Source organism: Ornithorhynchus anatinus, chromosome 9 (genome assembly GCF_004115215.2).
Source record: "Ornithorhynchus anatinus isolate Pmale09 chromosome 9, mOrnAna1.pri.v4, whole genome shotgun sequence".
NCBI lineage: Eukaryota > Metazoa > Chordata > Mammalia > Monotremata > Ornithorhynchidae > Ornithorhynchus > Ornithorhynchus anatinus.
The window spans coordinates 53018756-53032797 of record NC_041736.1 but is presented as its reverse complement, the minus strand read 5'-3'; the positions used below and the strand labels follow the sequence as shown (position 1 = coordinate 53032797).

The 14042-nt window shown below is 39.2% G+C and overlaps 1 protein-coding gene across 9 annotated transcripts in view; it reads left to right on the top strand.

Annotated features, from left to right (window-relative positions):
- The window catches only part of EHBP1 (EH domain binding protein 1), a 227147-nt gene that overhangs the window by 91287 nt on the left and 121818 nt on the right, over positions 1-14042 (top strand). For all 9 annotated transcript variants that reach the window (XM_029071573.2, XM_001511071.5, XM_007672051.4 and 6 more), the window contains 2 exons: positions 537-792; positions 10312-10507. In XM_029071573.2, the coding sequence (XP_028927406.1) occupies positions 537-792; positions 10312-10507 (452 nt within the window). The remainder of the gene's footprint in view (positions 1-536; positions 793-10311; positions 10508-14042) is intronic.

Genomic DNA, 14042 nt, shown 5'->3' with positions numbered 1-14042 from the left:
AGTCACTGACTTGGAACCTAATAATCTATAATCAAAGAAAAGGTGGCAAGCGATGTAAATGTTAATGTATATATTTGGTGTTTAATAAAATGAAGGAAAGCATTATCATGTATTAAAGCTATTTCTAAACTTTTATGCTTCAATTTTTTCAACTGTAAAATGGGGATAACCGTGGTAGCTTCTTACCCAACAGGGCTGACATGGGGATTAATGAGATAACACACAGGAAGTGCTTGAGCTCTTAATGAGCCCACTTAAATCCTAAAACCTAAGGCTGTTGAAAAGTAATTCCAAGCCCTAAAAGAATGTCTCTAGGGAAAGGAGGAGCAACTCTGTGTATCTCCACAGCTTTTCTGCTCCAACTGGGATATTGGTTCCTTTCATTCTCTGTTTCCTATTTTGTTGTCAGCACTATTAAGACCCCATCTTAAGGTATAGAATGTTGCAGTATGTTAACTTTTAAAGTTTCACATAAAGATGTGACTGTGCCAGTTTGTTTTTCTGATCTGATTGTTTTAAACTTATTGCTCCTTCAGAGCCCAGTCCCGAAACAGCTTCATCTTCAAAGGCAGAAGAATCTTTTCCTAACAATAGTTACAGTCCTTTTAAAGAGGTGGAGACACCACAGTACTTGAACCCATTTGATGAGCCAGACCCTGAACCTGAAACCGCATTAAGTACTATCAAAGATTCTCCTCCCCAACCTACAAAAAGGAAAAATGTAAGGCCTGTGGACATGAGCAAATATCTCTATGCTGATACCTCCAAAACTGAAGAGGAGGAGTTAGATGAGTAAGTATAATTCATTTTGAAATAATCTTGGAGTGCAAATGTGTGTGTTAACTGTTCAGTAATGGTGACTCTTGGTCATATGTACTTAAAGTAGAAAGATGTTTTAAACCAGGGCTTACTTTGCAGAGTTAGCAGTGTGGGTTAGTGGGAAGACCATGAATCTGGAAGTTAGTGGACCCAGGTTCTAATCATTCATTCAATAGTATTTATTGAGCGCTTACTATGTGCAGAACACTCTACTAATGGCTTGAAATGTACAGTTCGGCAACAGATAGAGACAGTCCCCCCATTCCACCACTTGCCTGCTGTGTGGCCTTGAGTAAGTCGCTTAACTTGCCAGTGCTTCATTTTTCTCACCTGTAAAGTAGGGATTAAATACTTCCTCTAAGTAATAGTAATACCTCATCTTCTAAATTCTTCTTAACCTCTGAGCTCCATGCTCGCCGTGGACCGGGCTGGTCCTGATTTTCTTGTATCTATCCCAGAATTTAGTACAGTGCTTGGCACAGAGTAAATGCTTAACAAATACCACAGTTATTGTTGTTATTCAGATGAGTGAAATTTTGCCCATGATAAAAACCCAGACTCTGGTGAAATGTAAAAATATCAAGACCAGAAGACTTCAGACTTTGCAAATAAGACAGGAAGGAGAATCTCTCCTTTAAATAATTTTCCTCCAGTTCCTGGAATTCAGATTCAGAGAAGTATAGCAGTCTTCCAGAGGTCAGTTGCCTTGTTGTGGTTTTTGCAGATCATGAAAGCAGTATGCAGTAGAACTGTGCATCAATGCCGTTCTTAGGGAAGGCCTCTGTGTCCTGGAGGCAATATGAGGAGGGAGGGAATGGCTACTCCCTCTTTGGCTCACTCCTTTTTCTTCTCGTGTTCCTCAGAACTTTGATTTGCCTCCATTTTCTCTTCTGTGCCTTTCTCCTGTGTTCCCTTTCTTGCCCTTCTCCCTTCCCTTCCTATATATTCCAGCAGTTTAACTACTCAGTAAACAACCGTTTAAACTTCCAGATGGTCTACAGGTTCAGCCTAAGGAGAAAGATGTAGAATAGCTCCTTGCAGGCAGGGAATTTATGTGTTGACTATTATATTGTACTCTCCCAAGCACTTAGTGCAGTGTTTTGCAAACAATAAGCACTGAATAAGTACGATTGAATGAATGATAGTAATCTAAGGTGGAGGGTACAGAAACGGATTACAGAAACTCTCTTACAGTATATGCACATTAGAGTCGGTAGGACCTTGCTTTACGTTTGGTAAACACACCATAAAGGCTTCTCTGAATACAGCACTTAGGTGAGAATCCAGTAACAGCTGTGAGGAGCACCTCCCCTGAAAAAACAGGCCGAAAATACAGTAGCAAAGGTCAAATAAGAGGTGGGAGTGACAAGCTGTGGAGTTGATGGCATGGAGAAGCAGCAGGAAAAAGGACTTTCCACTGACTTCCCTGACTTCCCACGGCCAGATTTCACCTTCATTCCTTCCTAGCTTCCCCACCCAAAGCATCCCAGGGCCAGCTCTTACTCCTTAGGGGAGTGGCAGAAGTCTGATTGTTCAGAAACTCAACAACCTCGCTGCATTAATATAATAGAGGCTCTGAATTTAATGCCAGATCCCTTTGTGCCTCTGAAGTCCCATTGTTACTAAGTGTGGCATGTATTTTGTTTGTGATGTAAGTGTATATATTTATATCTTTAAAATAGTCGGTGTTCCTTATACAGTGGCTTGCGTAATCTTGATTGGTTTGAGCAATCCATTAAAAAAAAAAACCTCCATTCAGAGGAACCTAGTAAAGATTGCAACTTTAGAAAATAAAAAATGATCCAATAGGAACACTCAGTGGTCTTTAATGTGACCTTTTTGAAACTGAGTAAAAGTATATAAAGTCACTTTTTAAAGTGAAGGTAAACATTAGGTGCCTTTTTATTTTGGTTACAGAACAGCTGGGCGTGTGGATGTTATGTAATAGCCATATAGCCTGGAATGACTGAAGGCTTGTACTTTAAGGTTTGCTTTGCCTTGAAGTGCCCTAGGTGGGTGGTTATTACTCAGCAACCACACCACCCATAAGAAGTTTTATTGTGATCTTACATGCGCAATTTCAAATGTGACTACTGTAATTAACTTAAGTAAAAGTTGAGTTGATTTATCAGATGACATGACCTCTGGATTGTTCTAAATAAACAGCTACACCAAAATCATGTACCGGTATTAGAGCTATCTCCTTTCCAGCTGTTGTACTTCTATTTCAACAGTATTAAATGTTATTAGTCACATTTGCTGCATAATTAGGATGACAGAATCAAGCACCCGAGGAATCAAAAGTTGTTTGTAATATCATAAAAGCTTTCAGGGGATGAGCATCTGGCAGCAAAGTTTTGTAGCCTTGGAATTTTAAGAAAACAATCCGGGATCTCATTTCTCTGCTTTGAACCAATACAGGGAACACAGTGCCATCCGTACATTAGGGATTGGACCTCAGTCAACAATCTGATCTCCCAGATGTTGGGGCATTTGGGGATTTCTACCTTATACCCAATTAGCAGATAATGGAAAATATAAACAAAGTGGAGACTGTGAAAAGAATATGAAGGCAAGGGAAGCAAAATTCTTACTTCTAAGTAGGGTGTATCTAAATTGGCTCCGGAGTCTGTGGTTTCTGCTTCCATCTCTCTCCTCCACCTCAGATTGAGCTTCGGAACCCAATCCTGCACCTATTGACCTATTCCAGGGTCAGCCTTGGGCCCCGGTTAGGGTATTAGAGGAAAAAGAGTAGAAGGTTTTATCCCGAGGTGAACCTGTGACTGTATTTATTTTATTTTAAAAACTTAAATACCATTATTACAACTCATTACCTCCCCTCTGATGAACCATTAAACTTCAACCCAGCTATAGAAAGCTTATAAAATCTATTCCTCCACCAGTGATAAACTTATGACCTCTTCCAAAGTAAAAAGGCTATGAGTCACCCTTCCCGCATCCTCTTAAGAACAGCCATCACAAACAAATGAATGCACTCACTGCCTTGATGTGTTGAGGCAACCCTCAACACATCCATCAGTGCCTGGAGAAAGTGCACGCCCTGAAGTGCATTGAAGGAATACATGTGAAAGTATCCTTTGCACATGTGAATTGCTGACTGCCAAGTTTTCTTTGTGCTCCTCCCAACTCTAATTATATCGTAAATGGAAATAATGAAATCTAGCACTATTACAGCCCCAATACAACAAACTCTTCTCAAGAGGAAGCTGAGAGTCCTGTTTGGATTCAAGAGAACAGTTTTTCGTGTAGGTTCCTGCTTACTCTAGTTTCTTTCTCTAAATTTGAAATTCAGAAAAGCTGTCTACATTAATTGTACATGTAGTCACTTTGACCATAAATGGGCTTAGTATGTAAAATTCTTGTTTGCATCTCGTAAGGTGATGTGACTCCTTACACCCTCACTTGCTTGTCACACCCACTGCTCCTGCAGGAACATGACCGACAGGGACAAGAGAATGCAAGTGACTGTGTTAAGACTACTAGCACGATAATCAATCCCTACGCCCAGGTTCGCGGTCCAGAAGTTTTCCGACTGAGGCTCGTCTGCCATTTATAAATGGAGATGCCATCATCATAACTATGTGCCAAGCACTGTTTTAAGCACTGGTGTAGATGTAAGATAATCAAGTCAGACACAGGCCCTGTCCCAAACGGGGTTCGCAATCGAAGATGATAATAACAATCATTGTGTTTTTTATTAAGTGCTTGCTATATACCCAGCACTGTACTATGTGCTAGGGTAGATACAAGGTAATAAGGTCAGCCTCGGTCCCTGTCTCATATGGAACTCACAGTCTAAGTAGGAGGAAAAACAGGTATTGAATTATCATTTGAAAGATGAGAAAATTGAGGCCCAGAGAAGTTAAGTAACTTACCTAGGGTTATATAGCAGGCAAGGGGTAGAGCTGGGTTTGGAACCCAAGTCCTCTGGCTCCTGGGCCTGTGTTCTTTCCGTAGGCCATGTTGCCTCATAGCTACCCTGAGAGGTAGGCAGAGCAAGTACTTCAAGGCACACAATCAGCTCTCCTCCTACCCTACCTCTCTGATCTCATCCTACACGCAACCTGCATAGTTTACTTCTCTGTCACCAGTCTGTTCACCGTTCCTTGACCTCATCTTTGTCACTACCAACCACTTGCCCACATCCTTCCTCCTGGCCTGGACCTCCCGCCCTCCTCATATCCTGCAGACCACTACTCTCCCCGCCTTCAAAGCCCTATTAAAATTATATCTCCTCTGAGACCTGATGTGATTAAGCCCCCACTTCCCCCATTTGCCCTTCCTTCTTCATTACCTGTGCACTTAGGTAAGTCTGTCCCCACCTCTAGACTGTAAATTCTTTGTGGGTGGGGAATGTATTTACCAACTCTGTTGTATTGTACTTTCCCCAGTTCTTAGCACATTGCTTTGCATACAGTAAGCACTCAAATGTGAGTGATTGATTGATTTAGCTAAATTTTCTTGGTGAGGAAAGTGAGCACAGAGAAGGTCACCTAGCAGGTCAGCAACGGACCTTCTGGGAGTTCTTTTTTGATTTTCAGATCCTAGTGAAGAACAGAGTAACTGTATTATAAAATTAGACCAAAAGAATTCTTCTTGTTCCACATTTTTAGTTTTTAGTGTTCCTGTGGATAGTTTTTAGTGTTTAGTTTTTAGTGTTCCTGTTGATAACTGAAGAGGAGACAGAAGGTGTGAAGCATTGAGGAGTTTTTTAAAAACAGAGGAATATTGATCTATTAATAGGGTGAATTAGCTTCCTCCATCTTCGATAAATTGAGTCATTGCAAATGTTTGTATGATGTAGGGTAATGTGGAAATGGGAGTTTGTGGAAGTTTTGAGAGGGACTGAAGCAGGTACATTTTTTTAAACTAATTACTCCAGAAAATTGTCCTGATGTAATTCACAGTGTTACTGTGACTATGCAGGATTTGGGAATCACTGCTGAAGATGAATGAATTATTTGTGGTCTATTATTTTTCCCCTCTTTTCTCTAGAAAAGCAATAAAAAGAAGTACAATGATTAAAGTCAGGGAAAGGAAGAAAAGAAAGAAGAAACAGGAGACCTTAAACATTGACCAACTAGATAACTCACGACCTCAGTAATCAAGAATAACATAGTAATTTCTGAGAAAATTCAAAATACTGTTTACGTAATTCATTTAATTCAATAGTAACCTATTTTATTTCCATTAGTTCATTGTTAAAACATGCTACATCTCTTGTCTAGTAATAATAACTTTTGAAACAGAGAGACACTGTTATCTCCCAACCTTTGCTCATTGCCCTATCTTCTTCATCTTTGTTTTCACCTTCCTTTGAACTTCTTTAATGTTTGAAGACAGCTCAATAAAGTTGTCAGTAAAATTAGAGGAATTGACAGGTACTGCTGTGTTCTCTGTTCCAGGCTGAATGCCATCTTTTTTTTTCCCCCTCTCTTCACAGTCCAGCCATTTTTGTTTAACTAGCTTTTTTGACATTACCACTTGATTTGACTTCACTTATTTCTCTTGCAGTTGTTGAGCACTGAAGTGAGAGCCACTCTAATATGCCTCCAGTCAGCAGACTGGAATTGTTTTCTGAGGAAGTCCTTCCTTTCAAACATATATCTAAGTTTAAATCTTTGTTAAATAGTGACAGCCCCTCAGTAAGAGGCTTTGTGTGTAGACCTCAAGTGATCTGATTGGCTGTACCTTTTTTCATTCTCAAGTAGTTGTTGCCATCATTCTGTTACTAAATGTAGTCAGTATACTTTAGGCATAAAAGTAAAAAGTGTTTCTCTATTTCTAGGACCAATCAGTCCTCCCAGGACTTGAGGACTGTAAAGGAAACCCAAAACTGAGGCCGTTTTAGCAATAGCGTATCCAAAGGCTGAACCTGGGAAGTGTGGCTAAATCTTGATTTTTATCTCTAACAACAAGAAGATTCTGATTGGCTATTCATGCATATAATACTGTGAGGTCAAAAATGAAGCCAGATGAAGACTTACTGCAGAGATACTGCAGAGATAATTTAGTAAAGAGTAAAGCAGCTAAACATAGTAGATGGTATTTAAAATGTTTAACTGTTTCTGATGTATGGATATCTAATTGGATGAAAATCACTAGTAATAATAAAATTTAAAAGCCTAAGAAATGCCACTGTGGGCCAGATAAATGGTCCATCCATTCTAGTTTCTTGTCAGTGACATCGATCTCAAAGGAAATTTAGGGGAAAAGTTGGAAGGTTCCCCTCCTTGTCTTCTATCCAAGTGGACTGAGATATACTTTAAAAATTCATTATTTATCCTCTGATCTCACTGCAAACTTATCTTTCATGAGTCCAACTAAATTCCTGTTCTCCTTTCTTACTTAAACTGTGAGCCCCATGTGGGATAGGGACTGTGTCCAAATTGACTATTTTGTATCTACTCCAGTGCTTAGAACAGTCCTTGACATATAGTAAATGCTTACTAAATGTCATTAGTAATTATTAGTAGTAGTAGTATTAAATAAAGCCATTTTGAGCTTCCAGAGGTAATTTTCTCCCTCAGATTTTTCCCTGAATTTGATTAATGACCTTAAAAAGAATTAGGTTAAGATTAAAAAGGAGTGAGTACATAGATAAGCAGGATTTTAATACAAATTGAAAAAATCAAACCTCAGCAATGGCACTGATCTCTTGAGTATATGAGGCTCTCAGTGGTATTATTCAGAGGAAGTAAAGGAGAAGTCTGTAGGCTGATTGATTGTTTTAAAAAATCTTTCTGGAAAACTGATTAAGAATGGTTCATTGGAGGCCCTTTCAAAATTACATATTGAATTCTGATTCAAAATTATGCCTTTTTAGAGTCTTTATTAGATGAAATACATTCAGCAATGTGAAAAACTTTTTACCTTACTATGAACAATTTTTGCTAAAGTCACTGAGACTTGGATAATAATTGTAAATGCTAAGAGCTTGTCCAGCAAGGTTAGAGTGGTAAATGTTGCAGCTGTGAATGACAGTGACAGACATTATGCCACCTAAGTATAAAATTTACTGCTTTTTTGGTTGTTATGGCCTTGTCCAAAACATAATTCTTGATCTCCCCATCCAAACCTGTCCTCCCCCTACTTTTCTATCACCGTAGACAGCACTACACACAACCCCATAACCTTGAAATTATCCTCAACTCACCCTGTCATTCAACCCATACATTCAGTCTTGTCGCTGAATCTTGTTGGTTATACCTTCACCTTATCTCTAGAATTTGCCCTTTCTTCTCCATCCCAACCTCTACCACACTGATCCAAGTACTCGTTATTTCCCACTTGGACTACTTACTCCCTGCATCCGATTTCTCCCCTCTCCAGTCCATAGTTCACTCTGCTGCCTGGATTACTTTTCTGAAAAACCATTCAGTCCATATTGCCCCATTCTTCAAAAACCTCCAATGACTGCGTACCCACTGCTACATTAAACAGAACTCCTCACCACTGGTTTTAAGGCACACAGTCAGTTCTCTTCCTTCTACCTAACCTTGCTGATTTCCTACTGCAACGCAATGCACACACTCCTTTCGTCTAACACTAACCTACTCACTGAACCTCAGTCTCGTATCTCTCCTCTGACCCCTGGCCCATATTCTCCCTCAAGTCTGGAATTCCCTCCCCTTTCACATCTAACAGTCACCCACTCTGCAAACCTTCAAAATACTCCTAAAATCACATCTCCTGACAGATTACAGACTAAGCCCCTTTTTTCTGCTGTCCTCCCTTCCCTCTGTTTCGGCACTCAACTTGACTGTGTACACCTTAAGCACCATAATACTCCAGCCCCAAAATACTTGTGTAAATATTTTAATACTCTGCTATTTTCTCTCTCCCTAGTCTATTTTAATATCTCCCTCCCCTACAGATTGTAACAACAATAATAATAATAATCATAACGATGGTATTTGTTAAGTGCTTACTATGTGTCAAGCACTTTACTAAGTGCTGGGATAGATACAACAGAACTCATTATCTTTCCACCCCAACCCTGTACTCCCCCTGACTTTCCCATCACTGTAGACTGCACCACCATCTTTCCTGTCTCACAAGCCTGTAATGTTGGCATTATCCTTGACTCCTCTCTCTCATTCAATCTACATATTCAGTCTATCACTAAATCTTGTCGGTTTAATCTTCACATTGCCAAAATCCGCTCTTCCTTCTTCATCCAAACAGCTACCACGTTCATACAAGAACTTTCCTTATTCTGCCTTGATTATCAGCCTCGGCCTCCTGTCTCTCCCCATTCCAGTTTATACTTCACTGATCCTTATAGATCGTTTTCAGTCCATGTTTGCCCACTCCTCAAGAACCGTCAGTGGTTACCCATCCACTTGCACGTCAGACAGAAACTCCTTACCTTTGGCTTTAGAGTAGCCAGTCACCTTGGCCCCTCCTACTCGCTTTGTTACTCTCCTACTGCAACCCAGCGCATACACTTCACTCCTCTAATGCTAACCTACTCATTGTACCTTGGTCTTGTCTATTTCGCCATCGACCTCTCACCCTTGTCCTGCCCCTGGCCTGGAACAGCCTCCCTCTTCATATCCAACAATTACTCGTCCCCTCTTCAAAAGCTTATTGAAGGCAAATCTCCTCCGAGAAGCCTTCCCGGACTAAGCCCTCTTTTCCTTTTCTTCCACTCCCTTCTCTGTCAACCTAACTTGCTCCCTTTATTCATCCACCCTCCCAGTCCTTAGGCACTCATGTACATATCTGTAATTCATTTATTTATATTAATGTCTGTCTCCCTCTATACTTTAAGCTCGTTGTGAGAAAGGAATGTGTCATATTATTATTTTACTCTCCCAAGTGTCTAGTACAGTGCTCTGCACACAAATAAGCGCTCAATAAGTACAACTGATTGATTAATACAAGATAATCAGGTCTTACATGGGGCTCACAGTAAGTAGGAGGGAGAGTAGGTATCGAATTCCCATTTTGCAGAATACAGAACAGAGGCACAGAGAAGCTGTGACTTGCCCAAGATCATCCAACAGGCAAGTGGTGGAGCTAGGATTAGAACCCAGGTCTTCTAGAGACTGTAATCTATTCTTGGACAGGGATCATGTCTAGCAACTCTTGTACTTTTCCAAGCGCTTAGCAGAGTGATCGATCTGCACACAATAAGCACTCAGTAAATACCAATGATTGATTGATTACATGGTTGGTTTAGTGGTGGTTTTCTGAAATTCAAGTTAGCTTCATTTTTGTGACTATTTTCCACCCAGTATTCTCAAAATATAAATCCTGTAATTTGTAAAAAATTAAAATATTATGGTCCAAGTGTCATTAGAAACTCTTCCTGCTGCCTTTTTGGTCATTTGTCTTCAGAATGTACACTTAACGGTACCTCTAGACAATATTTGGTTTTACTAATGTGTGTTGGTCATTGCAGAAGAATCAATATTTTCTGTTTCCTTCTTTAAAGAAAAATTATAAAAATCTTCTTTCATTTAGATCAAATCCCTTTTATGAACCCAAACTGACTCCTACTCAAAATAATTGGGTTACTCCAGCGCAAGACCTAGAAACTGAAAGAAGGATGAAAAGAAAGGCCCCTGCCCCACCAGTCCTCTTGCCAAAGTCAGAAGGAGGAGTAAGTGAGAACACACTTGTTATTTCTGCAGGGAGGGAGCTCTCCTCTTCTCCTAAGGTAGGTTTTAATGAGTACTCCAAAGTGTTTTCCTTCTTTATGTTATGTAATCCTAGTTAAGAAAATTGCTGTGCAAACAATTTGTAACAATGTATTGCCCAAGAAATCCCAGTTTTGTGTAGCTAGGTATAGACAGGGTAGCTTTAAATAATGGCAGAACACTGATAGAGTTATTGTAGATATATATATACAAATGTTTTAAACACATATATATTTATATATATGTTCAAAACATATAGTATTGTAAGTCAGCGGCAAAGAAGCAATAACATTGGTAAACGCAGTTTTCAGAGTAGAAAAAGATTCCTAAAGCAGCCAGTCACAAAGGGCCCATTCGTTCCTGCACAGAGGGAGTGAAAGGCAGCATGCTTTAAAGTAGCCATTGAATTTAGTGATGTTTGTTTGAGTTGAGAATTTCACTTGGAGCATTTCACCTTCTTGTTGGATTTACAGTGACACAAATACTGGCATTGCTTTTAACCCCAGTTTCAATTTAATGTTTATTGCAGAAAGATTTCATGGGAAGCAAATGGTATTTTTTAAAATGGAACACAATTTAAAAGGAAAATTGGCTTAATTTTAAAGAATGATCAAGGATTATAATGTTTACAGTAGAGCATCTGGCATTTAACAATTTTTTTAATCAAGTTGAAAAATAACTCCTATATATTTCCACATAGTTATTTCTTCCTTTTCTATTCTGTAGCATGGATTTTTGTTTGTACTAGGTAGTATTAAATAGATTTCATCAAATTTATGGAAAGGAAGTTTAAATGAAATAGCTGTTTTTGCTAAACTTTTCATTGTTAGTCTTTCATTGTGTTCCCTGTCTTGCCTCTCCATCGTTTAAACTGTAGCTCCCTGTCGGCCAGGATCCAGGGGTAAAATACCTTGTACTTTTTCTCTTTACTTATTATAGTACAGCGCTTTACACACTGCAAGCGCTTAATACATGTTCTCACTACTCTTGAAGTTTTGTAATCAACCAGCAGAGGAGAGCCAAATGGAATTCCTAAAAAGAGCTAATTAAATTTAGGAGAATTGCTAATAGTGCCTCTCCCAGTCTCCCTTTATGATTTTCTCAGTGCACCAAAATTGAGTTTTCTTTCCACTTTTATGTGAGTTACTTTGAGTTGTTGAGCTGGAAGAGACATCAGTAGGTATCTGGTGTAACCCCTTGTCTTCAGGCAGGTGAGCGACTTAAACCTGTCAAGAAGGCTGACCGTTCTTCTTATTTATGATTTCTTAGAATGGAGATTCCACTTCCTCCTGTTGTAGCTTTTAGTCACCTTTATAGTCAGGGAATTTGTTGTAGCAGATTCCCTGTCATAAATCTCTCTTCCTGGAATTGAACTCCATTTTCTTTCCAACATGCAAAACTATAATAATGATGTTAATAATAGTAACAATAATATTAATGGTGGTATTTGTTAAGAAACTTGTTAAGCAGATAGCAAGTGATACTAGACCCAGACTGATTACTCATCTCAAATGTATGTGATATCAGTTATGTAGACTAAATTGTTGCACTTTACCACAATCTCAGGCACACCCATTGTTCTAGACACACATGATAAGAATGCTAAACAACAAATCTTGAAAAATTCACTCCAAAATTTAAATAGATCAATGAAAAGCAAAATGCTGGATATTTTGGGGTTGATATATGAGAAACCTAATAGTATTCTGTGCTCTTTCTCTATACCACTTTCCTTCCTCGTCCTTACTGGTACAATTATTTTGTGACAGTAAATCTGCAAATATATGGTAGTGGTAGTTTTAATGTAGTAGCATTTTCATTCATTCATTCAATTGTATTTATTAGGTAGAGTAACCTGAACTAAGTGCTTGGGAAGTAAAAACAAATAAAGGACCTTTTCTCTGCCCTCAAGGTATTTACGCACTTAACAGAGGAGGCAGACAGTAAGAATGCTTACCAATGGAATAATTGAAATCAATAGTTGAGTATGTAATTAAACAAACATATATACAAAAATACTGTAGATGAGCCTAAATATATCTATAAAGAGCCTGGGCTTCGGAGTCAGAGGTCATGAGTTCGACTCCAGGCTCTGCCACTTGTCAGCTGTGTGACTGTGGGCGAGTCACTTAACTTCTCTGGGCCTCAGTTACCTCATCTGTAAACTGGGGATTAACTGTGAGCCTCACGTGGGACGACCTGATTACCCTGTATGTCCCCCAGTGCTTAGGACAGTGCTCTGCACATAGTAAGCGCTTAACAAATACCAACATTATTATGCTAGAGAGATAGTTGGTGGGTTTATACAACTTCACAGTATTCTGTATTCCTATTCCCTCTACCGCCCCCCTTCACCTCTCTGCAGCTTAACCCTCTTTTCCCCCCATCTCCCTCTGCTTCTCCCCGTCTCCCTTCCCATCCCCTCAGCACTGTACTCGTCTGCTCAACTTTATATATTTACATTACCCTATTTATTTTGTTAATGAAATGTACATCGCCTTGATTCTATTTAGTTGCCTTTGTTTTTACAAGATGTTCTTCCCCTTGACTCTATTTATTGCCATTGTTCTTGTCTGTCTGTCTCCCCCGATTAGACTGTAAGCCCGTCAAACAGCAGGGACTGTCTCTATCTGTTGCCGACTTGTTCATTCCAAGCGCTTAGTACAGTGCTCTGCACATAGTAAGCGCTCAATAAATACTATTGAATGAATGAATGAATGAAAAGTTAGGCGTTCAGTAAATATTGTAGATGATATTGACAGTGATGAGAGTGGGAACAAGAGGCATGAGGTTATGTTTGTTTCCTGTTATTTTTCCATTCTGAACCTTTTGGTTTTATTGTCTTCTTAAAACCCGAAGTAGCTTAATATCATACCATCTCTAATGGGTCTTGCTGTGAAATTGTTACAAAGACCCAGTGAGTAGAGAAGACTTGGAATGTGCTTTTTCACACACTACAGATTTTGAACTAAAATTGAAAAAAAGAATTTCCAAACACTTTGCTTGGTGATAGACTCTACATCACATCTACCTCTACATCTGCATTCTCCCTTCTAGAATGTGAGCCCATTGTTGGGTAGGGATTGTCTCTATCTGTTGCCGAATTGTACTTTTCACTTAGTACAGTGCTCTGCACACAGTAAGTGCTCAGTAAATACAATTGAATGAATAAATGAAAAGCCATAATTGAGTAAGTGATTGTAATTTCTGTTCCTGGCAGAAGGTGACTGATTAGTTAGATTTCAGAAGTTCTCTTTTGCTATCCCCTGAATAGTTCCAACTACCTTTACAAGCAGTTAATCGAAATATGTCAAGATTCGCTGTCCTAGAAAAACTGTAAGACTAGTAAGGGGTATTTTCTAGCCCCCTTCCTATACATGAGTGTATTCCGGAATTGAATTAAGGGACATTAGAGACATTAAGGGAACTGCCAAATGGCATGGCTGTTTGCTCAATATCTATAGACTGCCTAATTACATAGGCGTCTAATTTAATTGGAGTGGGAAGAAGGAAAGGCAAGAGCCTACTGTTGTAGGGAATTCTCTTTTCCTAGCG